At 49.5% G+C, this 22,500-nt stretch overlaps 1 protein-coding gene across 2 annotated transcripts in view; it reads left to right on the top strand.

Annotated features, from left to right (window-relative positions):
- dop1a (DOP1 leucine zipper like protein A) overlaps nt 1-22,500 on the top strand; it is a 40,658-nt gene that overhangs the window by 11,653 nt on the left and 6,505 nt on the right. For both annotated transcript variants that reach the window (XM_062538254.1, XM_062538253.1), the window contains exons 13-33: nt 924-1,187; nt 5,336-5,975; nt 6,466-6,734; nt 7,055-7,207; nt 7,495-7,595; nt 8,015-8,301; nt 8,733-9,793; nt 10,361-10,933; nt 11,665-11,880; nt 12,679-13,059; nt 13,381-13,661; nt 14,800-14,911; nt 15,454-15,636; nt 16,037-16,162; nt 16,633-16,767; nt 17,958-18,013; nt 18,247-18,351; nt 20,976-21,042; nt 21,223-21,367; nt 21,701-21,780; nt 22,433-22,500. The exon at nt 22,433-22,500 is cut by the window's right edge and continues 42 nt beyond it. In XM_062538254.1, coding sequence (XP_062394238.1) covers nt 924-1,187; nt 5,336-5,975; nt 6,466-6,734; nt 7,055-7,207; nt 7,495-7,595; nt 8,015-8,301; nt 8,733-9,793; nt 10,361-10,933; nt 11,665-11,880; nt 12,679-13,059; nt 13,381-13,661; nt 14,800-14,911; nt 15,454-15,636; nt 16,037-16,162; nt 16,633-16,767; nt 17,958-18,013; nt 18,247-18,351; nt 20,976-21,042; nt 21,223-21,367; nt 21,701-21,780; nt 22,433-22,500 — 5,303 coding nt within the window. The remainder of the gene's footprint in view (nt 1-923; nt 1,188-5,335; nt 5,976-6,465; nt 6,735-7,054; nt 7,208-7,494; nt 7,596-8,014; nt 8,302-8,732; nt 9,794-10,360; nt 10,934-11,664; nt 11,881-12,678; nt 13,060-13,380; nt 13,662-14,799; nt 14,912-15,453; nt 15,637-16,036; nt 16,163-16,632; nt 16,768-17,957; nt 18,014-18,246; nt 18,352-20,975; nt 21,043-21,222; nt 21,368-21,700; nt 21,781-22,432) is intronic.

Below are 22,500 nucleotides of genomic sequence, written 5' to 3'. Positions count from 1 at the left end.
GGTCTCCAGGCAACAATGCACTGGTCACAGTCAGCAGAAATTACCGAACCACCAATCAATTAATTACCATCATTAGTCGGTCACCAGGCAACTGTGCACACTTCACAGACAGGAATATCTGACGACGGCTATTAATGAAGTACTGTAATTGATGAAGCAGGACGTCAGTCATGTCACCAGACTTCCGTGCACACCACAACACACACCACGCGACCGGCAGCAGCTTGCATAGCCCTAAGGGCTTAGGTTGCCAATGGGTGTGTTTCTGGACAAAAGAAATAAGTGAGCACTTATAGTGAGTCATAGGACAAATTTCGTTTCACTAGTGATATTGCGTAGGTGCGCAGAGGTGAGTCATACAAATGACGCGTGTGTGTGCGTGTGCGTGTGTGTGTGTATTGTTTGGATGGTGCAGGAAAGGGAACCCTTAAGCCATTTGTGTTATTAAGTCTGTCTGTCCGTCTGTCTTGCATGTGCTTGACTTTTTCCTCAAACTCCGAGCATTTGTGAAAAACACTTCCATTGTATTATTTATTTTTATTTTTTATTTTTTACTTCATTCTCTTATGTTCATCTGTGATGTGGAGACTGTGTAGCTACTGTAGGTGGCTGGGTTTGTACCGTAGTCAGCATATTTGTTGTGTTCAATTGGATTCTCAATTTCAAAGAAGATACATTTAATCTCTCAAATGTATACGTAAGTATGTGTAATAAATGTATATGTAAGTATGTGTAATACATGTATATGTAAGTATGTGTAAAGTCTGTTTTCCCTCCGTGAGGCACACAGAGCTAGATGCAGATTTAATTTATTCATCATCCGACATGAAAGCCTTCATGTCCGACAGGTCGCCGAGCGTCCTAGCTGTGTGACCTCACGCTCTGCGCCCCCTGACCTTTTCCTCTTTGACCCCCCGCTACAGGAGACGTACATCGAGATCCAGACGGAGCACCTGCCCCAGCTGCTGCTGCGGATGGTGTGCGCGCTGACGGCCCACCTGCAGTGCCTGGGCCTGGGGGAGCTCACGCACTGCCTGCGCCTCTGCTCCAAGATCCTGAGCAAGGTGCAGCCGCCGCTCGTCTCCCCCCTCAGCCTGCCCCAGGGCTCCGCCGCCGCCGCCACCCCCACCACCCCCACGCCCACGTCCAGCTCCGCACCACCAGCCCTGGACAGGGAGGACCGGCGGGTAAGGCATCTCTCTGGGGGGACCTCCAGTGATTGGGAGGGGGGGGGGGGGTAGCTTTCTTGAGCAGGTCTGGCAGCAGCAGAGCTGAAGTGTCCTGGGAAGACTGGCTGGTAGCGTTCTTGCACAGGTTTGGCAACAGCTACTGGTTTCCAAGACCCATGCTAGGCAGCAGAGCTTGCTGAAGATCCCTGGGAAGTCTGGTCTGTAGTGGAGAAGGAGCCGGGTTTGCATTAGACTGGTCTGTAGTGGAGAAGGAGCCGGGTTTGCATTAGACTGGTCTGTAGTGGAGAAGGAGCTGGGTTTGCATTAGACTGGTCTGTAGTGGAGAAGGAGCCGCATTAGACTGGTCTGTAGTGGGGAAGGAGCCGCATTAGACTGGTCTGTAGTGGGGAAGGAGCCGGGTTTGCATTAGACTGGTCTGTAGTGGAGAAGGAGCCGGGTTTGCATTAGTCTGGTCTGTAGTGGAGAAGGAGCCGGGTTTGCATTAGACTGGTCTGTAGTGGAGAAGGAGCTGGGTTTGCATTAGTCTGGTCTGTAGTGGAGAAGGATCCGGGTTTGCATTAGTCTGGTCTGTAGTGGAGAAGGAGCCGGGTTTGCATTAGACTGAAAAGCTGTGAGTTCGAGTTCCAGCTGCCGGCGTTGTGCCCTTGAGCCCGAGTTAATTCATTAACATGTGTATGTTGCTCTGAATAGATAAAAAGAAAGGATGGGTCACAATACTGAACAGTAAACAATAACGATGAGCTGATTGTAGTCATTGTGCCCTAGTTCATGACAGACAATGACCCTCTGGTAAAGGTGGACATCCTGACTTAAGTCCTACCATATACAAAGACAGAACTTATGACTCTCAACTGGAGATTACCTTGTTCATCACAAAAGTCAAACCATTTTTGTGCAATTCTTCCCAGTAGAAGTCAGTAAAAGATCACTAATTGTTTTATTGAAGATGCGATTGTCATACCTGTCATCCTATTAGGAAGGAGACAGGCCGTGGACAAAAATCACATAATACTTTATCTACATACTGTATGAACATAGAAGCATAGTTTATGGAAGCGTAGTTTATGTTTTATAGAGGGATGTGGTTTCAAGAGAACTAGGTTGGAATGTACATCCACCCCAGTGTGCTATTGTTCTCGTAAGTCATTTTTCACAGTGCGATACTTTCCCTTGATCAAGAGACGGGCTTCTCTTGTTGTAACTACAAACAACCAATCAAGCCCCTGAGGACAGGGATGGAGCGTGTCCATAGTAGAATCAGTTGCTTAAATTTCCCAGTTCCCTGTTCTTTTCATCTCACTGAGGCCAAGGGCTCTCTCTGATGCAGTTGGCACCAGTGTATAGGCTGCATACGTGTGCCACACACATACACACACACACACCTCTTTGGAGGTGGTTTGTGTATTCTCATATACATTGGAAGAACTTTCTTCTTTATTTCACCATGAAATGGCATGGCTCAACTTGAAACGACAGACGACAGTCTCTTTATGTGGAATGAAAAAAAGAACCATCTAAAGCAACATCTAAGCACAGTGAATGTGCTGTTTGTCCTTTCTTTTTTTCTCTTTTCTGCCCATTTTAGTCACCAGGGAGTGATGTGCTGGAATGCCATGCTGTTGTGAACACATGTCGTGCCAGCCCCATGATCCATGCCCCCCACCTCCTCACCCCCCCATACCAAAACAGCCCTGCTTAGTGTCCTCTTTATGGTCCCTTGCTCCAACTTGACAGGCACAGGCCTTGTTGCCTGTGTGTGTGTGTGTGTGTGTGTGTGTGTGTGTGTGTGTGTGTGTGTGTGTGTGTGTGTGTGTGTGTGTGTGTGTGTGTGTGTGTGTGTGTGTGTGTGTGTGTGTGTGTGTGTGTGTGTGTGTGTGTGTGTGTGTGTGTGTGTGTGTGTGTGTGTGTGTGTGTGTGTGTGTGTGTGTGTGTGTGTGTGTGTGTGTGTGTGTGTGTGTGTGTGTGCGCGTGTGTGTGCGTGTGTGTGTGTGGGGACAGAGTGAGACCGGGAGCCGAGGCTTTGGTGGGGACTCGGGGCCCTGCAGGGAATGGCCAGATCTGGCCTGTGTCCTCCCTCCCTCCGTCCCTCCCCGCGGGCGGTGGCCCAGAAACGGGCACGCTGCTCCCTGGTGGTCCCCCACTACCCCTGCGCCTGCCCCCCACCTCCTGGAGCCCTGCCTCGGACACAGTGGGCAGGATGGTCCAGGGTCAGGCACCATGGCCGTATGTATGTGGGTGTGTGTGTGTGTGTGTGTGTGTGCCTGTGTGTGTGTGCGCTTAAGCAGTTGTAGCTCCAACTGGACAGGCCTGCTCTGTGTGTGAGTGTGTGTGAGTGTGTGTGAGTGTGTGTCAGTGTGTGTCAGTGTGTGTCAGTGTGTGTCAGTGTGTGTCAGTGTGTATGAGTGAGTCCTTATGTGTGAGGAGCACATGAAGGTATGTGCATGTGTCTCCCTCATTCTCTCGGTCGGCTACCTGGCTGCCTGTGTGTGTGTGTGTGTGTGTGTGTGTGTGTGTGTGTGTGTGTGTGTGTGTGTGTGTGTGTGTGTGTGTGTGTGTGTGTGTGTGTGTGTGTGTGTGTGTGTGTGTGTGTGTGTGTGTGTGTGTGTGTGTGTGTGTGTGTGTGTGTGTGTGTGTGTGTGTGTGTGTGTAGACGCGGTGAGGCGTACGGGAGCAGGGACGTGGACCTGGCCCTCTGTCCCAGGGTGGGCGCCGGGACACCAGAGAGCCGGAGGGGAGCGGAGCGCGGTGCTGCAGGGGGCCGAGGGGCTCGGAGATCGGGCTCATCTCGCAGCTGCGCCCCTCTCTCTCTCTGGAGGAGCCCGCGGGGCCTCGCGGGTCTGTCCTCTTCATCCAAGCGGAAGTTTGCCCCGTCTCCTCCTCCTCCTCACACACACTCCTGCTCACCCCCACACACCCCTCTGGCTACACCCCCACATTCTGTCTGTCCTCTGGGCTTTGCTCAGGCAGCCTGCCATCTGAGCCATCTACTTGCCCCCCCCCCCCCAAAAAAAAAGACAACCCCCTGCAGCAGAAGTGCATGCTGGGATGTCCCCAAGGCGTGTTTATGTTTGTGTGTGTGTGTGTGTATTGGAGATGCTGCGAGGCGTTTTTGTGTACTCTCCCACCCACACTCCCCCAATGAGGACAGGCTCAGTTCTGGGCTCATGTGCAGCAATGCATGCTGGGAGGCCCAGGCTCCCAACAGCTGTGTTGCTCCGTGCTGCTTCTCTCTGTATCTGTGTGTGTGTGTGTGTTCTGTGGTGTGTGTGTGTGGGGGGGGGGGGGGGGGGGGGTCACTGTGCACTGACCTCCCCTGGGTCCCCACAGTGTCTGGGGCTGAGAGGTGTGTGTAGTGGGCCCAGCAGAGACTAGCGCAGCGAGAGCATGTGGCGGAGGTTTTGAAAGCGCAGTCCTCTGTGGGTGCTTGTCGAGCGCTCCAGATCGTTGTTTGTGTGCTGCCTCGTGTCTGATTTAAAAGCATGTCGTTTGAGGCCAAGGTGACAGCTGTCACTCACCCCATTGCATCTGACCTGGAGAAAAATGGCCACTGACAAGACAAGGCCTCACCAAGTGACCGATGGTGCTGACACACACACACACACACACACACACACACACACACACACACTCACAGACACACACACACACACACGTTAATGTATTAACCTGTGTTCTGTACATTTGTCTGCGTCTATGTCCGTTAACTGAGGCAGTAGTCCATATTGAAAACACATTTAATAACCACATGATTTATGTTTGTATAGTCGACATTCTGATCATCCTCGGGGCTTGAAGTTCTCAGAGATGCGGTTGGAATTCTCAGGGACACAGCCGGAATTCTCAGGAACGTGGCTGGAATTCACGTGTTGGCCAAGCCGATATGAACAGAGATATTAGATAATAGAAAATTGCTTTGGAAATGTCTAACTTCAGGCTCAGAAATGTTCCCTGCCAGCATCTAAGACCCTGTGTCTGTTGTTTCTCACTGTAAATCTCTCTATCTCTCTCTCTGTCTCTTTCTCTCTCTCCCTTTCTCTCTCTCACTGTAAATCTCTATCTCTCTCTCTCTCTGTCTGTCTCTCTCTTCCTTTCTCTCTCTCTCTCTCTCTCTCTCTCTCTCTCTCTCTCTCTCTCTCTCTCTCCAGTCTTTGCCGTCGTCTCTGGAGCTTCCCGCCGTGCCTGGTGAGGTGTTTGAGGACAGCAACGGTCATGCTGCCGGCGGCCGTTCCTCCGAGAACAGCTTCACCGAATTCGTCCAGTACCAGGAGGACGGCGAGCGGCCGCAGCACGACACCGCCCACTCCCCCGAGGACCCCTCCACCTCCACCTCCGCCTCCTCCACCACCACCACCACCACCACTCCGACCACTCCGCGGCCCCCTCCCAGGTCTGGGGCGGCCCTCAGCAAGCCTCAGGACAGCAAGCCTGTCATGCAGTGCTGTCTGGAGCAGTTCCAGCACTTCCTGTCCCGCCTCATCACCCTCTACATCACTTCCCCCTCCGCTGCCAACGGCAACGGTGCTGCCGCCGTCGCCACAGGGGTCGCAGAGCTCGAGCGTCCGTTGCCCCCCCGACCCCCCAAAATGGACACGCTGAAGGTCGGGGTGCCGTCCAGGCAGGGGGGGGTGGAGGGGGAGGAGGGAGAGGAGGCGGGCGAGAGGGAGCGGACAGAGTGTCTGGCGGCCTTCACGGCGGCCTGTCAGCTCTTCCTGGAGTGCTCCAGCTTCCCCGTCTACATCGCCGAGGGCAACCTCAAGGCCACGCCCAGCAGGGAGGACCTGGCAGGTGAGGAGACGCCACGCACACACACACACACACACACAAACACACACACACACACACTAAAGTTCTGAACGGGCCTAAAAATTACAACCCGACCCGGCCCGGCCCGTGGCTTTCAAAGCCCGAGCCCGATGTAACCCGACACGTCAATATGAATTATCTACCCGAACCCGGCCCGCGGCCCGACGCCGCGGGTCGAGTTTTCCCATGTTATCCTATGGAGACTGACCGGCTTGTGCAGTGGCCTAACCCACGTAAAAACCTAGTGAAACGATATTTTCCACAATAGAAACATGATATGAATGGGAAAACTTACTGTTCTTGCTATATGCTTTATTAGTCCCCTTAAGTGTTTCCACCAATTAAACGTCCCACTTGTGCCGTAATAATTGAACGGTTTTGTTCAAGGCTGAAATAGGCACTTCCCACAGCCCTTCTTTCTGATGTGATGTGATGTGATGTGTTGTGGTGTAATGCGCTTGTTGGCCAGCAGATGGCGAGCGCCCGGCGGGCTGGCTGCAGTGTCTGATGGACGCGTGCTGCGCTCCGGTGGACTTCAGCGTCCAGGGTGTGGCCATCTCCCTCCTCATGGACCTGGTGGGGCTCACCCAGTCCGTCGCCATGGTGACGGCCGAGCGGGTGGGCAGCGCCGAACCGGCCCCGCCCATGAGCCCCAGCCAGGGCCGCGTCGCCGTGGTGATAAGGCCGCCCCTCACGCAGGGCATCCTCAAGTACATTGCTGACAAGACCAACTTTTTTAAGGTGTGTGTGTGTGTGTGTGTGTGTGTGTGTGTGTGTGTGTGTTTCTTCCTTTCATGTCCTGTGCTGTTTTTATCATTGCTCTGTCAATTCCTAATCTTTTAACATCTTGAATAATTCCTACTGCCTCTCTCCTCAACTATCTACTTCCTTCCTTATTTCCCTCTACCTCTCTCTTTCTCTCCCTCTATCTTTCTCTCTCTCTGTCTTTCTCTCTCTCTCTCCCTTTTTGTCTTTTTCTCTCTACCTCTCTCTCTCTCTCTCTCTCTCTCTCTCTCTCTCTCTCTCTCTCTCTCTCTCCCCCCCCCCCCCCCCTCCTGTAGACTGTAGCTCTGATCCTGTGGGAGCAGTTGGGTGAGGGTACCCCTCAGCATCACCAGCGCAGCGTGGAGCTCTTCTACCAGCTGCACAACCTGGTGCCCTCCTCCAGCATCTGTGAGGACGTCATCAGCCAGCAGCTCATGCACAGAGACAAGGTAGCACACACACACACACACACACACACACACACACACACACACACACACACACACACACACAACTAACACACTCACACTGCAGACGCTGGCACAACTAACACTTCCAGACTATATGTATACATTTGTAGTATTTCTACCAAAACAATAACCATTGTTGTCCAGCTCAGCGTATATATACACACACATATAGACTCACAGATGTACTCGCACTCTCATGAAGGAACAGGATAAACACACACACACACATTGTGATCCGTTCCCATCTGTGTTTTGTGTTGTGTCAGAGGGTGCGTCTGGAGGCCCATGTCAAGTTCTCCGTGCTGTGGCACCTGACCAGGGACCTGAACATCACCAAGTCTTCCCCTTTCAACCGCACTTTTGACCGGTAGGTCTCCGCTACACTCTCCACTACAGGCTCCCCTGTTTAAAAACTCTGTTTAAAAAGCAGCGCAGTATTTTGAAGGCATTATTTTTTGTAAGTAAGCCTTTAAGTAAGTAAGCCTTGTAGGAGGATCTACTGCTCTTGATTCTCTCACTCTCTCTCATCCATCATATCTATTTCCTGATCCCCTTGCCTTTGTCTTCTGGCACTTGGTGGGGAGGGTGGGCAGATATATGAAATAGAAAGTGTGTTTTGTTCCTTTTCATCACTGTCTCTAGATTGGGATCTAATAGGATGTTTGCACTTTTGTCATGCATCGTGTATGTCAATGTGTTTGATAAAACAGGGTTAAATCTCTCTCCCTCTCCCTCTCCCTCTCTCTCCCTCTCTCTCTATCTCTCCTCTCCTCCGCCCCTGCGCAGCTCTCTGTTCATCATGCTGGACAGCCTGACGTTCTGGGACGGCTCGGCGAGCGCGGTGGGCCGGGCGTGGCTGGACCAGGTGCTGCAGCGTCACGACATCGCCCGCGTGCTGGAGCCCCTGCTGCTGCTGCTGCTGCACCCCAAGACGCACCGCGTGTCCATCCAGCGCGTCCAGGCCCAGCGCCACTGGGCACAGAACTTCCCCCAGCACGGCCCCGCCGAGCCGCCCGACCCAGAGCGAGACCCGTCCGAACCCATCTACATGAGGGACTCTGGCTTCTCTGATAGTAAGGCGGCTGGTTTTCACTGTTTTCACTGAGCTCCAAGGAGAGGTTGTGCATGTGTGTGTGTGTCAGTGTATTCACAAAGGTCCTCTCACACCAAGTCTGAATTTGTATTCACACGAAATCATGCTAGTAATGAAATGCATTAATTAAATGTTTTTAAAAATAAAATAAATTTGAGACTGAACAAATTACCTGCCTGATTTTGTGGGAATATTTGGTCTGAAAAGCTGGACTTCACACAGTACTTGATTCTATCTTTGAAATCAAATTCTGATTTTCAGTTGTTTTCCCTGATAAGATCCAGAGAAGGTTTGAGGGAGGCAGCATGGCTAGATTTTCAAAAATGTAACTGTATAGAAAGTGACTTGACATTGTTGACATTGACTCCACAGTTTCTTATATTGTTCATTCCTTTCCTGTCACACTCCCAGACTTCAGCCATGGCGACGGTGGGCAGGGCCGTGTCCATCTCCTCCCACTGGACGACATGGAGCCCTTCAGCCTGACGGTCAATCCCCTGAGCGACAGCCTGTCCCTGCTCAGCCTGAGCAGTGAGAACTTGCAGCTGTGTGGCGACTACGCGCCTCCAGACCAGCAGGGGGAGCCGGCCAGCTCCGACTCGTGCGGCTCCAACAACTCCACTGTCGACAACGGCAGCTTCGAGGAGCCCGAGGCGGAAGGAGAAGGTGGAGAAGGTGGCATTACGGAGAACGGGTGCGACTCTAGAGGAGAGCCAGCGGAGGGCGCAGGGGAGGATGAGGAGGCCGAGGCTGAGGCGGAGGTGGTGGTGATGGAGGAGGAGGAAGAGGAGGTCGTATCCACGGTGATGGCGGAGCTCCTGGACAGGGTGGTGCAGGCGGCGGTGGAGGAGAGCGGAGCGTTGGACACCCCGTCCCCCCCCGAGGCCTGGCCGCAGACGGACACGGACAGCGTCCACTCCTCGTCCTCCTCGTCCGCCTCCGTCATGGACACCCCCGCCGGTGCAGGCCAGCGGCCGGCCCTGGGTCCCTTCCCCGCCGGGTCCGCTCAGCACAGGACGCTGCCGGAGCTGGTGGCCGGGGGCACCCTGGGGTTCTTCTCCATGGCCGCCACCAACACCAGCTCCATCTCCGACGCCCCCACCCCCACGACCTCCTCCGTCGCCTCCGTCGCCTCCGTCACCCCCCTCCTCCCCGCCTCCGTGGCCCGGCCCAGGGCGGAGGAGCACCGCGAGGGCATCACGCGCCACAGCTCGTCGCCCTCCATCGTCACGCTGCCCGACAGCAGCTGCAGCAGCAGCGGCGTGGGCGTGGGCGTGGGCGGCGGCAGCACCACCACGGTCAGCGTGGCGGGCAGCAGCGTCGGGGGCTCGTCCACCGACCTCAGCGTCCTGCTCCACGCCGACGACCCGCAGGCGCGCAAGCGCAGCCACAGCAGCACGCAGCTCAGCCTCAAGGGCAAGATCATGGAGCGGCTGGCCGCCAACGACAAGTCGCCCGGCGCCAAGCCCAAGGTGAGAGGAAGTGGAATTGATCATTGTGTCCAATATTCTAATATGAGGTTTAATGTTCTGCTTTAGGCCCAATATTCCAATGCGTGGTACGAAAGTTAACATAATTTCCCGACTATTAGCCGCTGCTTATACATTGATTTTGCAAGATTTCTTAAATTATGAGGTTTATACACGGGGACAGTTGTTATGCTATTAATATGGTTTTGTTTCTTTTATAGTTGCATAAAACACTGCTCTGCGGCTTATACTGTACACAATGTGGCTTATATACAGGAAATTACTGTAAATAGGCAGTGGCAGAGTAATTGTGGCTGTTTGAGTCAACAGCCATTGATTAGGGTGGACTGGATGTCTCCTGACTTTGCCACTATTATTGTACAGTATGATTATCTCTCCTTTGCTGTTGGGACCCTGGATCATTTTGTATCAAATCAGACTCATATTCTGGAGTATACTGTGCTTCGTGTGTGCCTCTCTCCTGTATATACAGCTGTATTAAACCCTGTATCTTGATTTGTACTTCTTCGTGACTGGATCTCGTGTTTGTTTTTTTTTTTACCAACAAAGGTCAAGAAGGCCAAGCGCAAGGAGGAGGAGCGCCGCCGACAACAACAACAACAACAACAACAGCAGCTTCTCCAGAGTGGACGCAGCCGGCCGCCTAGCATCTTCTTCGGAGACAGCCTGGACCTGGAGAACTGGTACAGCTGCGGCGAGGGCGAGGTGTCCGAGATCGAGAGCGACGCGGGCTCCCCCAGCGGAGGAGGAGGAGGCGCAGACTCAGGAGGAGGTGCAGGGTCGAAGCAGCGCCTGTCCTCCTCCTCCACCTCCCCGGCGCCGCCGCGCTTCAACATCCACCCGCTGTACCAGCACGTGCTGCTGTACCTGCAGCTGTACGACTCGTCGCGCACGCTCCACGCGCTCTCGGCCGTGGCGGCCATGCTGCGGGCCTCGCCGGCCGCCTTCGTCCAGGCCATCGCCACCACCGGCGTCACGCACACACACACGCCGCAGCTCTCGCTGCTTCAGAACCTGCTCGCCCGCCACCGCGTCTCCGTCATGGGCAAGGACTTCTACTGCCCCATCCCCCAGCAGGACGCCCACGCCGCCCACCCCTTCCGCGGCGCCATGTTCCTGGAGGTTAGTTAGATAGTTAGTTAGTTAGTTAGATAGTTAGATAGTTAGATAGTTAGTTAGTTAGATAGTTAGATAGTTAGATAGTTAGTTAGATAGTTAGATAGTTAGTTAGTTAGTTAGTTAGATAGTTAGATAGTTAGATAGTTAGATAGTTAGTTAGATAGTTAGATAGTTAGTTAGTTAGTTAGTTAGATAGTTAGTTAGATAGTTAGATAGTTAGTTAGTTAGTTAGATAGTTAGATAGTTAGTTAGTTAGATAGTTAGATAGATAGTTAGATAGTTAGTTAGTTAGTTAGATAGTTACATAGTTAGATAGTTAGTTAGTTAGATAGTTAGATAGTTAGTTAGTTAGTTAGATAGTTAGATAGTTAGTTAGTTAGTTACTTAGTTAGATAGTTAGATAGTTAGTTAGTTAGTTAGTTAGTTAGTTAGTTAGTTAGATAGTTAGTTAGTTAGTTAGTTAGTTAGTTAGATAGTTAGATAGTTAGTTAGTTAGTTAGTTAGTTAGTTAGTTAGTTAGTTACTTAGTTAGATAGTTAGATAGTTAGATAGTTAGATAGTTAGTTAGTTGGCTAGATAGTTAGCACGTGCTAAATAAACGCTTGGGAGCGCATTCTGTTGTTTTTTGATCTTATTACATGAACGACACATGCAGTGACCTTGTTGTTTAGTTCTTGTAAATGATTATTTTGGTGGCAGTATTGTGAATCTGAGCGAGTGTGTGTTTGTTACAGGTGGTGCTGTCGCTGTGCCTGTACTTCCTGCGGAGCTACTACGCGGCGCACGTGGCGGCGGCCGCCCAGGACCTGGCGGGCAACCGCGCCATGCAGCTGACCAGCGTGGAGGTGCTGACGCTGCTGTTCGGCGAGCTGGCCAAGGTCATCGGCGGCTCCGCCAAGGGCTTCGCCAGCTTCATCAGCGACGTGCTGTCCAAGTGCAAAGTGCAGAAGGTGAGGAGTTGGTGCGGAGTAGCAATCAAGGGCCTTAAAAATGCGTGTGTGTGTGTGAGTGAGTGGGTGGGGGGGCGGGGGCTGTGTGTGAGTGAGTGTGTGTGTTTGGTTTGAGGGGTACAGAGAGGGGTACACTGAGTATCAATCAGGGCCTTGAACACTCGTGTGTGTGTGTGTGTGAGAGTGTGTTTGTGTGTGTGTGTTTGTGTGTTGGGGTACACTGAGTATCAATCAGGCCTAAACCACTCTGCGGTGTCTCTTTAGAGGTACGCCTCTCAGTCGCTGGCCAAGTCCAGAGGGTGAAAGCAGCGTCTGTATATTAATGGGATTCTGAAGTCCTTGTACACTTTCTCTTCAAAGTCACAGCACTCCACAGAGGCATCTTGCAATAGCACTCTTCTTGTACCTCATGCTGCTCCAATTATGTTAATGAGTACCGTAGTCCTATTATTGTGTTAAAATTGAGCTACATGAATTGTGTTTTTGTCAGCATTTATCATCTATCCGATGTGATTAAATAAACTCCAACTTATGTTTGTCCTGGTGACCGATGTGTCTAGACTGTCAGGTCCATGGGATGCATAAATGTATTGAAGCATATGCTAAAGATGGTTATATCCTCCATGTAATAGACGATGAAACCAGTGAGAATAAAAAAAATAAATAAATAAATAAAAAATGAAATTGAATTAAATTAAAATGAATTAAAAACTGACATATATGATATACTGTATATGATGAAGGTAGATATGTAAATAATAGTAAATGTTGTTGTGTGTGTGTGTGTGCCTCTCTCAGGTGGTGCTGCACTGCCTCCTCTCGTCCATCTTCAGCGCCCAGAAGTGGCACGAGCAGCGCTGCGGCGGCGGTGCCAACGTGGCGGCGGTGGAGGAGGGCCTGTCGGAGGACAGCGTCATCAACCTGTCCGAGGAGCAGCTGGACGGGTGCAGCGCGCTCCAGTCCCAGCTGCTGCGCCTCCTGCAGAGCCTGGTGGTGCTGGAGCACCGCGTGCTCACGCCCTCCGAGGACGGAGCCGACGGAGGCGTGGGGGGCGTGGGCGTGCCCGGGGCGGGCGGCGGCGGCGGAGGAGGAGGAGGAGGGGTGGTGGGTGGCGTGGGTGCTAGCGGCGGAGGTGGCGTTTCGGGCGCCGGGGGCGCGTTCGAGCTGCTCGGGGGCGAGGTAAGATAAGAGAAGATAAGATAAGAATAGGCGCGGTCGACTTCATGTAGCCGACTAGCCGTCTTAGGACGACGGGAGACGAGACTATTTCTGACATTCTGATACGTTTTCAAACATGACGTATGTACAATTCCGGTTTGAAAGACGTATCAGAAAGTCATAAATAGTCTCGTCTGCGGTCATCTTAAGACGGCTACATGAAGTCGAATGCGCCTATTAACTTTATTGTCCCAGAAGGGAAATCTTGGGTCTTGGGCATTACAGTGCTGCATACAACTGCTTATCATAATTTAAACAAAACCGCCAACTCACGCCTACCAGGTGGAGCACGTGAGCCCGCAGCAGCCCTTCACGTCGCTGCAGTACCTGCACGGGCAGCCCATCACGGCGCAGGGCATGTTCCTGTGCGCGGTCATCCGCGCGCTGCACCAGAACCACGCCTGCAAGATGCACCCGCAGTGGATCGGCCTCATCACCGCCACGCTGCCCTACATGGGCAAGGTGCTGCGCCGCGTCGTGGCCTCCGTCACCCTGCAGCTCTGCCGTAACCTCGACAACCTCATCCAGCAGTACCGCTACGAGACCGGACTCACCGACACCAGGTACCAGCAGCCTGACCGAAACCTACACCACACGCTACACACACACCACATACACACCAGGTGCCAGCAACCAACAACCCTACACCACACGCTACACACACCACATACACACCAGGTGCCAGCAACCAAACCTACACCACACCACACACCTGTATTAAGTACCAGCAACCAAAGCTACACCACTCACCACACACCTACACACACACCAGGGACCAGCAGCCAAACCTAAACCTACACCACACACTACTCACCGACACCGACACCAGGTACCAGCAGCCAAACCTGCACCACACGCTACACAGCTGCATCAGGTACCAGGTTCCAGCAACCAAATCTCCACCACACACCACACAACTACATACATAAGCCCAATATTGGTGGATCCCATTACCAAAAACATATGGAGTCAACTGTAACCTCTCGCTGTAGTAGTTTCCACTGTTCTGGGAAGGTGAATGATTTTTGGATGTGTACAGTATCTATATTTGGGAGGTCAGGTGCTGTCAGGTGGGACGAGAAGCCCTGGCTCGCAATCTCCGTTAGTCCATCAGGGCATTAAGAGTCCTGAGTTTGGACAACGCTTTTTTTTCCAAAGCAACTTGGAGAGCATATGAAAGGGAATACATACATAAGGAGACATACTGTAGCTGCAGCACGAGTAGCTCTGGCCTAAAACATACTGGTTACTGTACGTCTGATATGTTGATGTGTATGGTTTAATGAGGGAAGTCCATCAATAAAACATTGCCACTAGATGGCACTCTAAGACCACAGATTTAACGGCAGCCACCTTCTGTGAACATTTGTGGTCAAAAATAGACTTGCATGAATGCACACATTACGCATATCTGTATGGTGCTGTCATGCAGCATTAATGTAGCTCTCTGCCTGCATGTGTGCTTGTAAATGTGTCGTTGATGTATGTGTGTGTGTGTGTGTGTGTGACGTGTGTGTGTGTGTGCGCGCACGCACGCTTATTTGGGATGTGTGTGGGCGGAATGATGAGATTGAATACACACTGTACGTTGGCTGTGTGTATGGTGTGTGTGTATGTGTGCACATATTTATGTATGTGTCCTTTCATGGCTGGCTGTGTGTGTGTGTGTGTGTGTGTGTGTGTGTGCACGTGCATATGCAGACCCCAATGGATGGCTTCGTGCATCCCCCCTGACCTGATTCTTACTGTTCTGGAGGGAGTGACGGCCATCATCCACTACTGCCTGCTGGACCCAGCATCTCAATATCACCAGGTGGGGGCGATAGAGAACTACTAAAAAATCACCTCAGTGTTACAGTGTCCCTTACAGTCATTGTAGATGTGCAGTAGCACACAGATTTCTTATCAAAAGCTCGGCTCTCTCTCTGACATGCCCTTCTGCTGTGTATAGTTGAATGTCGTCTAAATGCTAAATACTTCCTGCTTGTCTTCTTGTGTGTGTGTGTGTCTGTGTGTGTCGGTTTGTGTGATTGTATCTGTTGATGTTTGTGTGTGTGTGTGTGTGTGTGTGATTGTGTCTGTGTATGTCTATCTGTGTGTGTTTGTGTGTGTGTGTGTGTGTGTGTGATTGTTTGTGTGTCTATCTGTATGTGTGTGTGTGTGTGTGTCTATTTGTGTGTGTGTGTGTGTGTGTGTGTGTGTGTGTGTGTGTGATTGTGTCTGTGTGTGTCTCTGTGTGTGTGTGTGTGTGTGTGTGTGTGTGTGTGTGTGTGTGTGTGTGTGTGTGTGTGTGTGTGTGTGTGTGTCTGTGTGCGTGTGTGTGTGTGTGTGATTGCGCGATTGCGTGCGCTCTAGCTCCAAGTGAGTGTGAACCAGAAGCACCTGGCGGAGGCTCGCGCGGGCATCCTGTCCATCCTGCACACCATCATGTCGTCGGTGACGCTGCTGTGGAGCGTGCTCTACCTGGTGGACAGCTCCGACCGGCCCGCCTCCGCCTCCGCCTGCTACAGCTCCAACATCAACCTCGGCTCCACCAAGGTACACACACACACACACACACACACACACGCTGAGACATGCACACACTTATACACTCATACATACACCCACACACACACACACACACACACACACACCACACTTAGACATACACATACACACACACACACACACACACACACACACACACACACTGAGACATACACACACTTACAGTACTCATTCAAGCGTCTTTGGGTACCTAGAGAAACGCTATATAAAATCTATGTATTATTATTAAACACTCATACATACACACACACACACATACTCTCTCACCTACATACACACACATAGACACTACACTCACACCCATACATGCAGTACATCCTGAGGTTTGGTGCCTTGCTGGTTTGTTGTTTGTTTTGACGTCTGGCGCCCCCTTTCTGTGTGGTGGTAGAACCTGCGGCAACAGATCCTGGAGCTCCTGGGCCCCATCTCCATGAACCACGGGGCCCACTTCATGGCTGCCATCGCCTACGTGTGGAACGAGAGGAAACAGGTCAAGAGCTCCGCCAGGAACAAGGTACACCTCCAACAACTGTTGCCTCTGATGTTGTGTGTGTGTGTGTGTGTGTGTGTGTGTGTGAGAGAGAGAGAGTGTTTACAGGCAAATGCTTTAATTGCACAGCAGTTTTTATACTTAGTGTCCATTGTGTGTCCACACTTAGTGTGACAATCATTTGCCTATAAGCTGTATGTGAGAGTATTTGTGAAAATGTGAGTGTGTAACTGTACATGTTTGTCTTGATTGTGTGTGTGTGTGTGTGTGTGTGTGTGTGTGTGTGTGTGTGTGTGTGTGTGTGTGTGTGTGTGTGTGTGTGTGTGTGTGTGTGTGTGTGTGTGTGTGTGTGTGTGTGTGTGTGTGTGTGTGTGTGTGTGTGTGTGAAACTGTATATTTGTAATCATATGTTTGTGTGAATGTGTGTTTAATTTATTTGTTAAATGCATTTGCTTATTTTGTGTGTGTGTGTGTGTGTGTGTGTGTGTGTTCAGGTGATCCCCGTGGCGTGTGAGGAGCAGCTGCTGCTGGTGGAGCTGGTGCGGTCAGTGAGCGCCATGCGAACGGAGACGGTCATCCAGACGGTCAAGGAGGTGCTCAAGCAGCCGCCCGCCATCGCCAAGGAGAAGGTAGCCTGGCCCGGCCGACTGCACCTCCTGGTGCACTCCAAACTTAAACACTCTTCACACGACGACGCTCTGCTTTTCTATGTCTTGATGCGCTTATACTGTAGCCTGGCTCCGCCTTCCTACGTACTTCCGCTCAGTTCTCATTTCCCTTCACTACGTAGTCTGGATCTGCGGACAAAAATGTGCATATCCAATCAGCGAACAGAGGGAGTAGCTGAGAAGGATGACGTTGATGTCGTGCGCTAGTTGGAGCATGTCACGTCACGACCAAACGTTAGCAATTGGTTATGATCTGATCTAGATCTGAGTGGCTCTGGGCAGATCTAATTGTCAATAGTGTCCGCATTCACACTTGGCAATGGAAAATGACTAGACTCTGTACATTATGAATGTACGAGGGTATGGTAGGACCAGGCTACTTATACTGAGCCAGTCAACTAAAAACACTTTCACTTTCACTATGCTTTTCTCTCATTTGTTTATTTGTTTATATGTTATTCGCTGAATTTCCAAGTGGGTTTGGATAGATGTGCCTGCCAGATCACTAAATCAAAATGTCCAACATTGCCACGATTTTATGATTTATGAGATGGAATGCAGATGGTTCTGTATGGGAAGGAAAAATGGTTCTGTCCCTGTTCAATGGCAAGGACCTTGTTTTATACAATGGTGTGAGCCTTAATCTATGTAATTAATTATGTGTAATGGACATTTTGAGACTTTGGCTTTTGTCCATCTCCAACATTAGCTGTGCAGCCTAATTAATGAGGTGTCGCTGCGAGAGATGGAAGTCGTAGCCTTTGGACAAGTCGAGTTTTTCCAGAGCTTTTCAGGCACAGACAGACTCCCATTCAGCGTAGACAAAGACTTTCTTTCAGCCTTTTAATAGTTTAACAGTTACAAATGTGCACTGAAGTTCTCAGGCATTTTGAAGTGAAGGTAATGGATGCATTTCTTAACCTGTCTGCTGCGTAGCCATGGTGAAAAATCAACACGTTTGGAAGCAAACAAAGCTTGTGTTTTTTATCCACTCGCTCCTTCTAAACAAATGCTGCGTAATGGCCTGATGCTTGTCTGCCTTCAGCCTTCTTAAGTTTGGACTGATGGTGCAGCCTAATGCTGATGTATTTGTGCCATGATGTCACTGTTGTTTATCGACCCAACGCTCCTCTCCTCTTCTCTCATCTCAGAAACATCTCTCTCTCGAAGTGTGTATGCTCCAGTTCTTCTACGCCTATGTGCAGAGGTAAGCAGATCTTGTCTCTGCCTGCACCATAATGACGTGTGTCTGTGTCTGTGTCTGTGTCTGTGTCTGGGTCTGTGTCTGTGTCTGTGTCTGTGTCTGTGTCTGTGTCTGTGTCTGTGTTTGTGTCTGTGTGTGTTTATACTGTGTGTGCTTGTGACATCATGGTGTGTTTGTGTGTTTGTGTGTGTGTGTTTATACTGTGTTTGTGACATCACTGTGTGTGTGTCCTGCAGAATCCCCGTGTCCAGTCTGGTGGACAGCTGGCCGTCTCTTCTGGCTCTGCTGAAGGACTCGGTGCAGCTCGGCCTCCCCGCTCCAGGACAGTTCCTCATCCTGGGGTCAGTTCCCCCACTCACCCTCTCAATCTCAAACCCATTCACCCTCTCACTCACCCTCTCAATCTCAAACCCATTCACCCTCTCACTCACCCTCTCACTCACCCTCTCAATCAAACCCACTCACCCTCTCACTCAAACCCACTCACCCACTCACCCTCTCACTCACCCTCTCAATCTCAAACCCATTCACCCTCTCACTCACCCTCTCACTCAAACTCACTCACCCTCTCACTCAAACTCACTCACCCACTCACCCTCTCACTCAAACCCTCTCACTCAAACCCTCTTCACTCTCAATCTCAGTCTCATACTTGCTCTCTATCTCAAACCCATTCACCCTCTCACTCAAACCCTCTCACCCTCTCATTCAACGCACTCGCTCTCCCTCACCCTCTCGGTCTCCCTCTCACTCTCACTGAGCTTTATTCTAAATTAAGATGAAAATAATAACATAGTTATATAACACTGTACACCCTTTCACTCATGCAGAATCTCATTTCCGTGTAAGAATAGATGTGATAATGTCTAGTTGGAATGCACTGGCATGGTGTTTAATGTTGTCAGGGTTCCCATTGGTCATGGAAAATCAGGGGAAAGTCACGGAATATTAGATTTGACTTAAGTAGGATTCAGACCAAAGACTCCCGACGAGCCGCGACGTTCTAAAACCTTGCGACTGCGACTCAACATGTTGAATGCTCTGCGACGGCTTGCAACTACGTGCAACTTCTAATTCACACTGCTGCAACTCGGTCTCGTCGCGTCAGGAATCTTTGGTGTGAATTGGGCTTTAGTGTGGGAGCCCAGTGTTGTGGATAGGGTCATTCCACCTCAATTCAACGGATTTTAGAGAAAATTTCTGCTTGACCATCTCAGATTTGCTTCAAACTTTTACCATCTAAAGAGTAACCATTTAAACTAACTTAGCCAAAATATTAGATCGGTATACCTAATACATCCAGAGAAAAACATTTTTGAACATGGTACCCCCCTTCTGATTTTTGGCACATTGGCGCCCTCATCTAAATCTGCAGCAAAGTTCAGATGTCATTATCTCAAAAAGTGTTCAAGCTAAAAGACTTCAAATTTTCTGTGAATAATGATTGCTACCTATAGATTCCACATATTCATTCCCAAGTCGTATGTGTTGACACTGACTGTGTTTCAATCTTGTGAAATCAGAAGAAAAATGGCAGATTTCTTTCACACCCCCACATTGGGTGCCCCATTACACAATTTGTAAACAAAATGTTTGGCAAATGGTTATGTCTCTCTACAGAAGTGTTTAAGCTGTCTTTGAAAAAGTAATGAAGAGGTGTCTATATTGCTTTTTTGTTGGAGGTATTGTAACACAAAACTGAAAAACAATCAATTTGGATAATATTGTATCTCCCCATTACAGAGGTATGACAAGCTATATCAATGAATTGAACACATCTCCAGAAAGAGTATGGAATGGGCTTTCAGACTGTGAAATTTCAAGATGGTATTATGGCTATGGTTATTGAAATGTTATTTTTGAAATATTGGTCTACTATAACAACACATTGCTGATATCCATGAACAGTGACATCTAGTGGCATTAAATAGTGACAGCAGCAATTTATTTCGGAAATACAGGAAATGTTTTATTAGTTCATCACTCAGCAAGTAAATGAAAATATAAATGTTTAACAGTATGAGACATAAACATCTGATAACTTAGGAATAAGACAAGGATTATGAAATCATTAAATAATAGCACAAAAAAGCAACGCTAATTGTTGTAATAGACCAATATTTAAAAAAATGTTTTTTAATAACTGCAGCCATAATACCATCTTGAAATTTCACAGTCTGAAAGCCCATTCCATACTCTTTCTGGAGATGTGTTCAATTCATTGGTATAGCGTGTCATACCTCTGTAATGGGGAGATACAATATCATCCAAATTGATTATTTTTCAGTTTTGTGTTACAATACTTCTAACAAAAAAGCAATATAGACACCTCTTAATTACTTTTTCAAAGACAGCTTAAACACTTCTGTAGAGAGATATAACCATTTGTCAAACATTTTGTTTACAAATTGTGTAATGGAGCACCCAATGTGGGGGTTGAAAAAAAATCTGCCATTTTTCTTCTGATTTCACAAGATTGAAACACAGTCAGTATCAATACATACAGCCTATGAATGAATATGTGGAATCTATAGGTAGCAATCATTATTCCCAGAACATTTGAAGTCTTTAGTTTGAACGCTTTTTGAGATAATGACATCTGAACGTTGCTGCAGATGTAGATGAGGGCGCCAATGTGCCAAAAATCAGAAGGGGGGTACCATGTTCAAAAATGTTTTTCTCTGGATGTATTAGGTATACCAATCTAATATTTTGGCTAAGTCAGTTTAAATGGTTACTCTTCAGGTGGTAAAATTTTGAAGGAAATCTGAGATGGTCAAGCAGAAGGCATTTGTTGAATTGAGGTGGAATGACCCGATATAGTGTTATTTGATGCTAAAACCCCTGCTGATGGATGAAATATGAGTGATGTGTAATATGGATGCATAATGTATAGGTTGATACTATGTCTCATTAATGTGTATATACTGTATGTTGTAATGAGCTGATGCATTGTTGTGTGCAGGGTCTTGAATGAGTTCATCCTGAAGAATCCCAACCTGGAGAGCAAGAAGGACCAGAGGGAGTTGCAGGTGAGTGGGCCAGTGCATTTTAATGGCAAAGCAACCAGGCCAGAAGCTTCGTTGTTTTGTAATGTGCATCACATGTGTTGTTATGCCTTGCTTGTGATCATGACACTCCATTAGCATGCTACATGATACTTTGTGTGAATAGCTTGTAAAAGACTGACCACTCTCTGATGCGGTGTTCAGGACGTGACCCATAAGATCGTGGAGGCCATCGGAACCATCGCCGGCTCGTCCCTGGAGCAGACCACCTGGCTGCGGAGGAACCTGGAGGTCAAACCCTCGCCTCAGATCGTAGTGGACGGGTCCAGCCTGGAGGCTGATGTGGAAGGTGTGTGTGTTTCTGCCCCCGCCTGTGTGTGATGAGCTTTTTGTGTGTGATGTGTGTGTATTTTTAGGGTGCACTGGTATTGGGATGTGCGTTGTCTTTGTTGGCTAATTTCATTTTGATAGCGCATGTTACTGTAGCTATTGTGCATGTGTGTGACATTTGTGTAGACATTTCACATGTCTTTATATGCCACAGTGATGTCTGCATGCTGTGTTGTCTCACTAATTGTGTGTGTGTGTGTGTGTGTGTGTATGTGTGTCTGTGTGTCTGTGTGTCTGTGTGTATATGTGTGTGTGTGTGTGTGTGTGTGTGTGTGTGTGTGTGTGTTTGCAGATCTCATGCTCACAGTGATGGAGGCTTCCAGCTTCACTCCATCTGTGTACAGCGTTCACGCCCTCACACTGCTGGCTGAGGTAAACACGCCTGAACGTGCCCAAAACACAGCACTGCGCAGCACCTAACAGTACATGTGATCGTCCCGAACATGCCCGCGTTCCCACTCTAGTGCTCTGTAAGATTGGTTCTCCTGAAATTGAAGTGCCAATGATCTAACCAGGTTAAATACCATAGCAAATCATAGCAAAGCCTGGCTTATGAGACACCGTACCTCGTTAACTCACTAATAGCGTTTTGTAGTAAAACAAACCCCTCAGAACACAATGTCCATTGTCACAATGTCTCAATCTGAGCACTCGCCACCAATAGTGCACTGCTCACTTAAACACTCCCTGCTGCGTCTTCTCACCAATTTGTGTTTGTGTAATTCAGTAAAGTAATGGACTGGAGAGACCCAAGATGGAGTCGGATCTTTATCCATTCCACAGTTGTTTTGGCTTCTGCTCTTGCCTTAAGTTGTGTGTGTGTGTGTGTGTGTGTGTGTGTGTGTGTGTGTGTGTGTGTGTGTGTGTGTGTGTGTGTGTGTGTGTGTGTGTGTGTGTGTGTGTGTGTGTGTGTGTGTGTGTGTGTGTGTGTGTGTGTGTGTGTGTGTGTGTGTGTGTGTGTGGGTGGTGTGTGGTGTGTGTGTGGTGTGTGTGTGGTGTGTGTGGTGTGTGTGGTGTGTGCTAGGTGCTGGCCCATCTTCTGGATATGGTATTCTATAGTGATGAAAAGGAGAGGGTCATTCCCCTGCTAAC

The sequence above is a fragment of the Sardina pilchardus genome, chromosome 6 (assembly GCF_963854185.1).
Source record: "Sardina pilchardus chromosome 6, fSarPil1.1, whole genome shotgun sequence".
NCBI lineage: Eukaryota > Metazoa > Chordata > Actinopteri > Clupeiformes > Clupeidae > Sardina > Sardina pilchardus.
The sequence above is the reverse complement of the archived record's forward strand: the minus strand, read 5'-3'. Positions and strand labels throughout refer to the sequence as shown.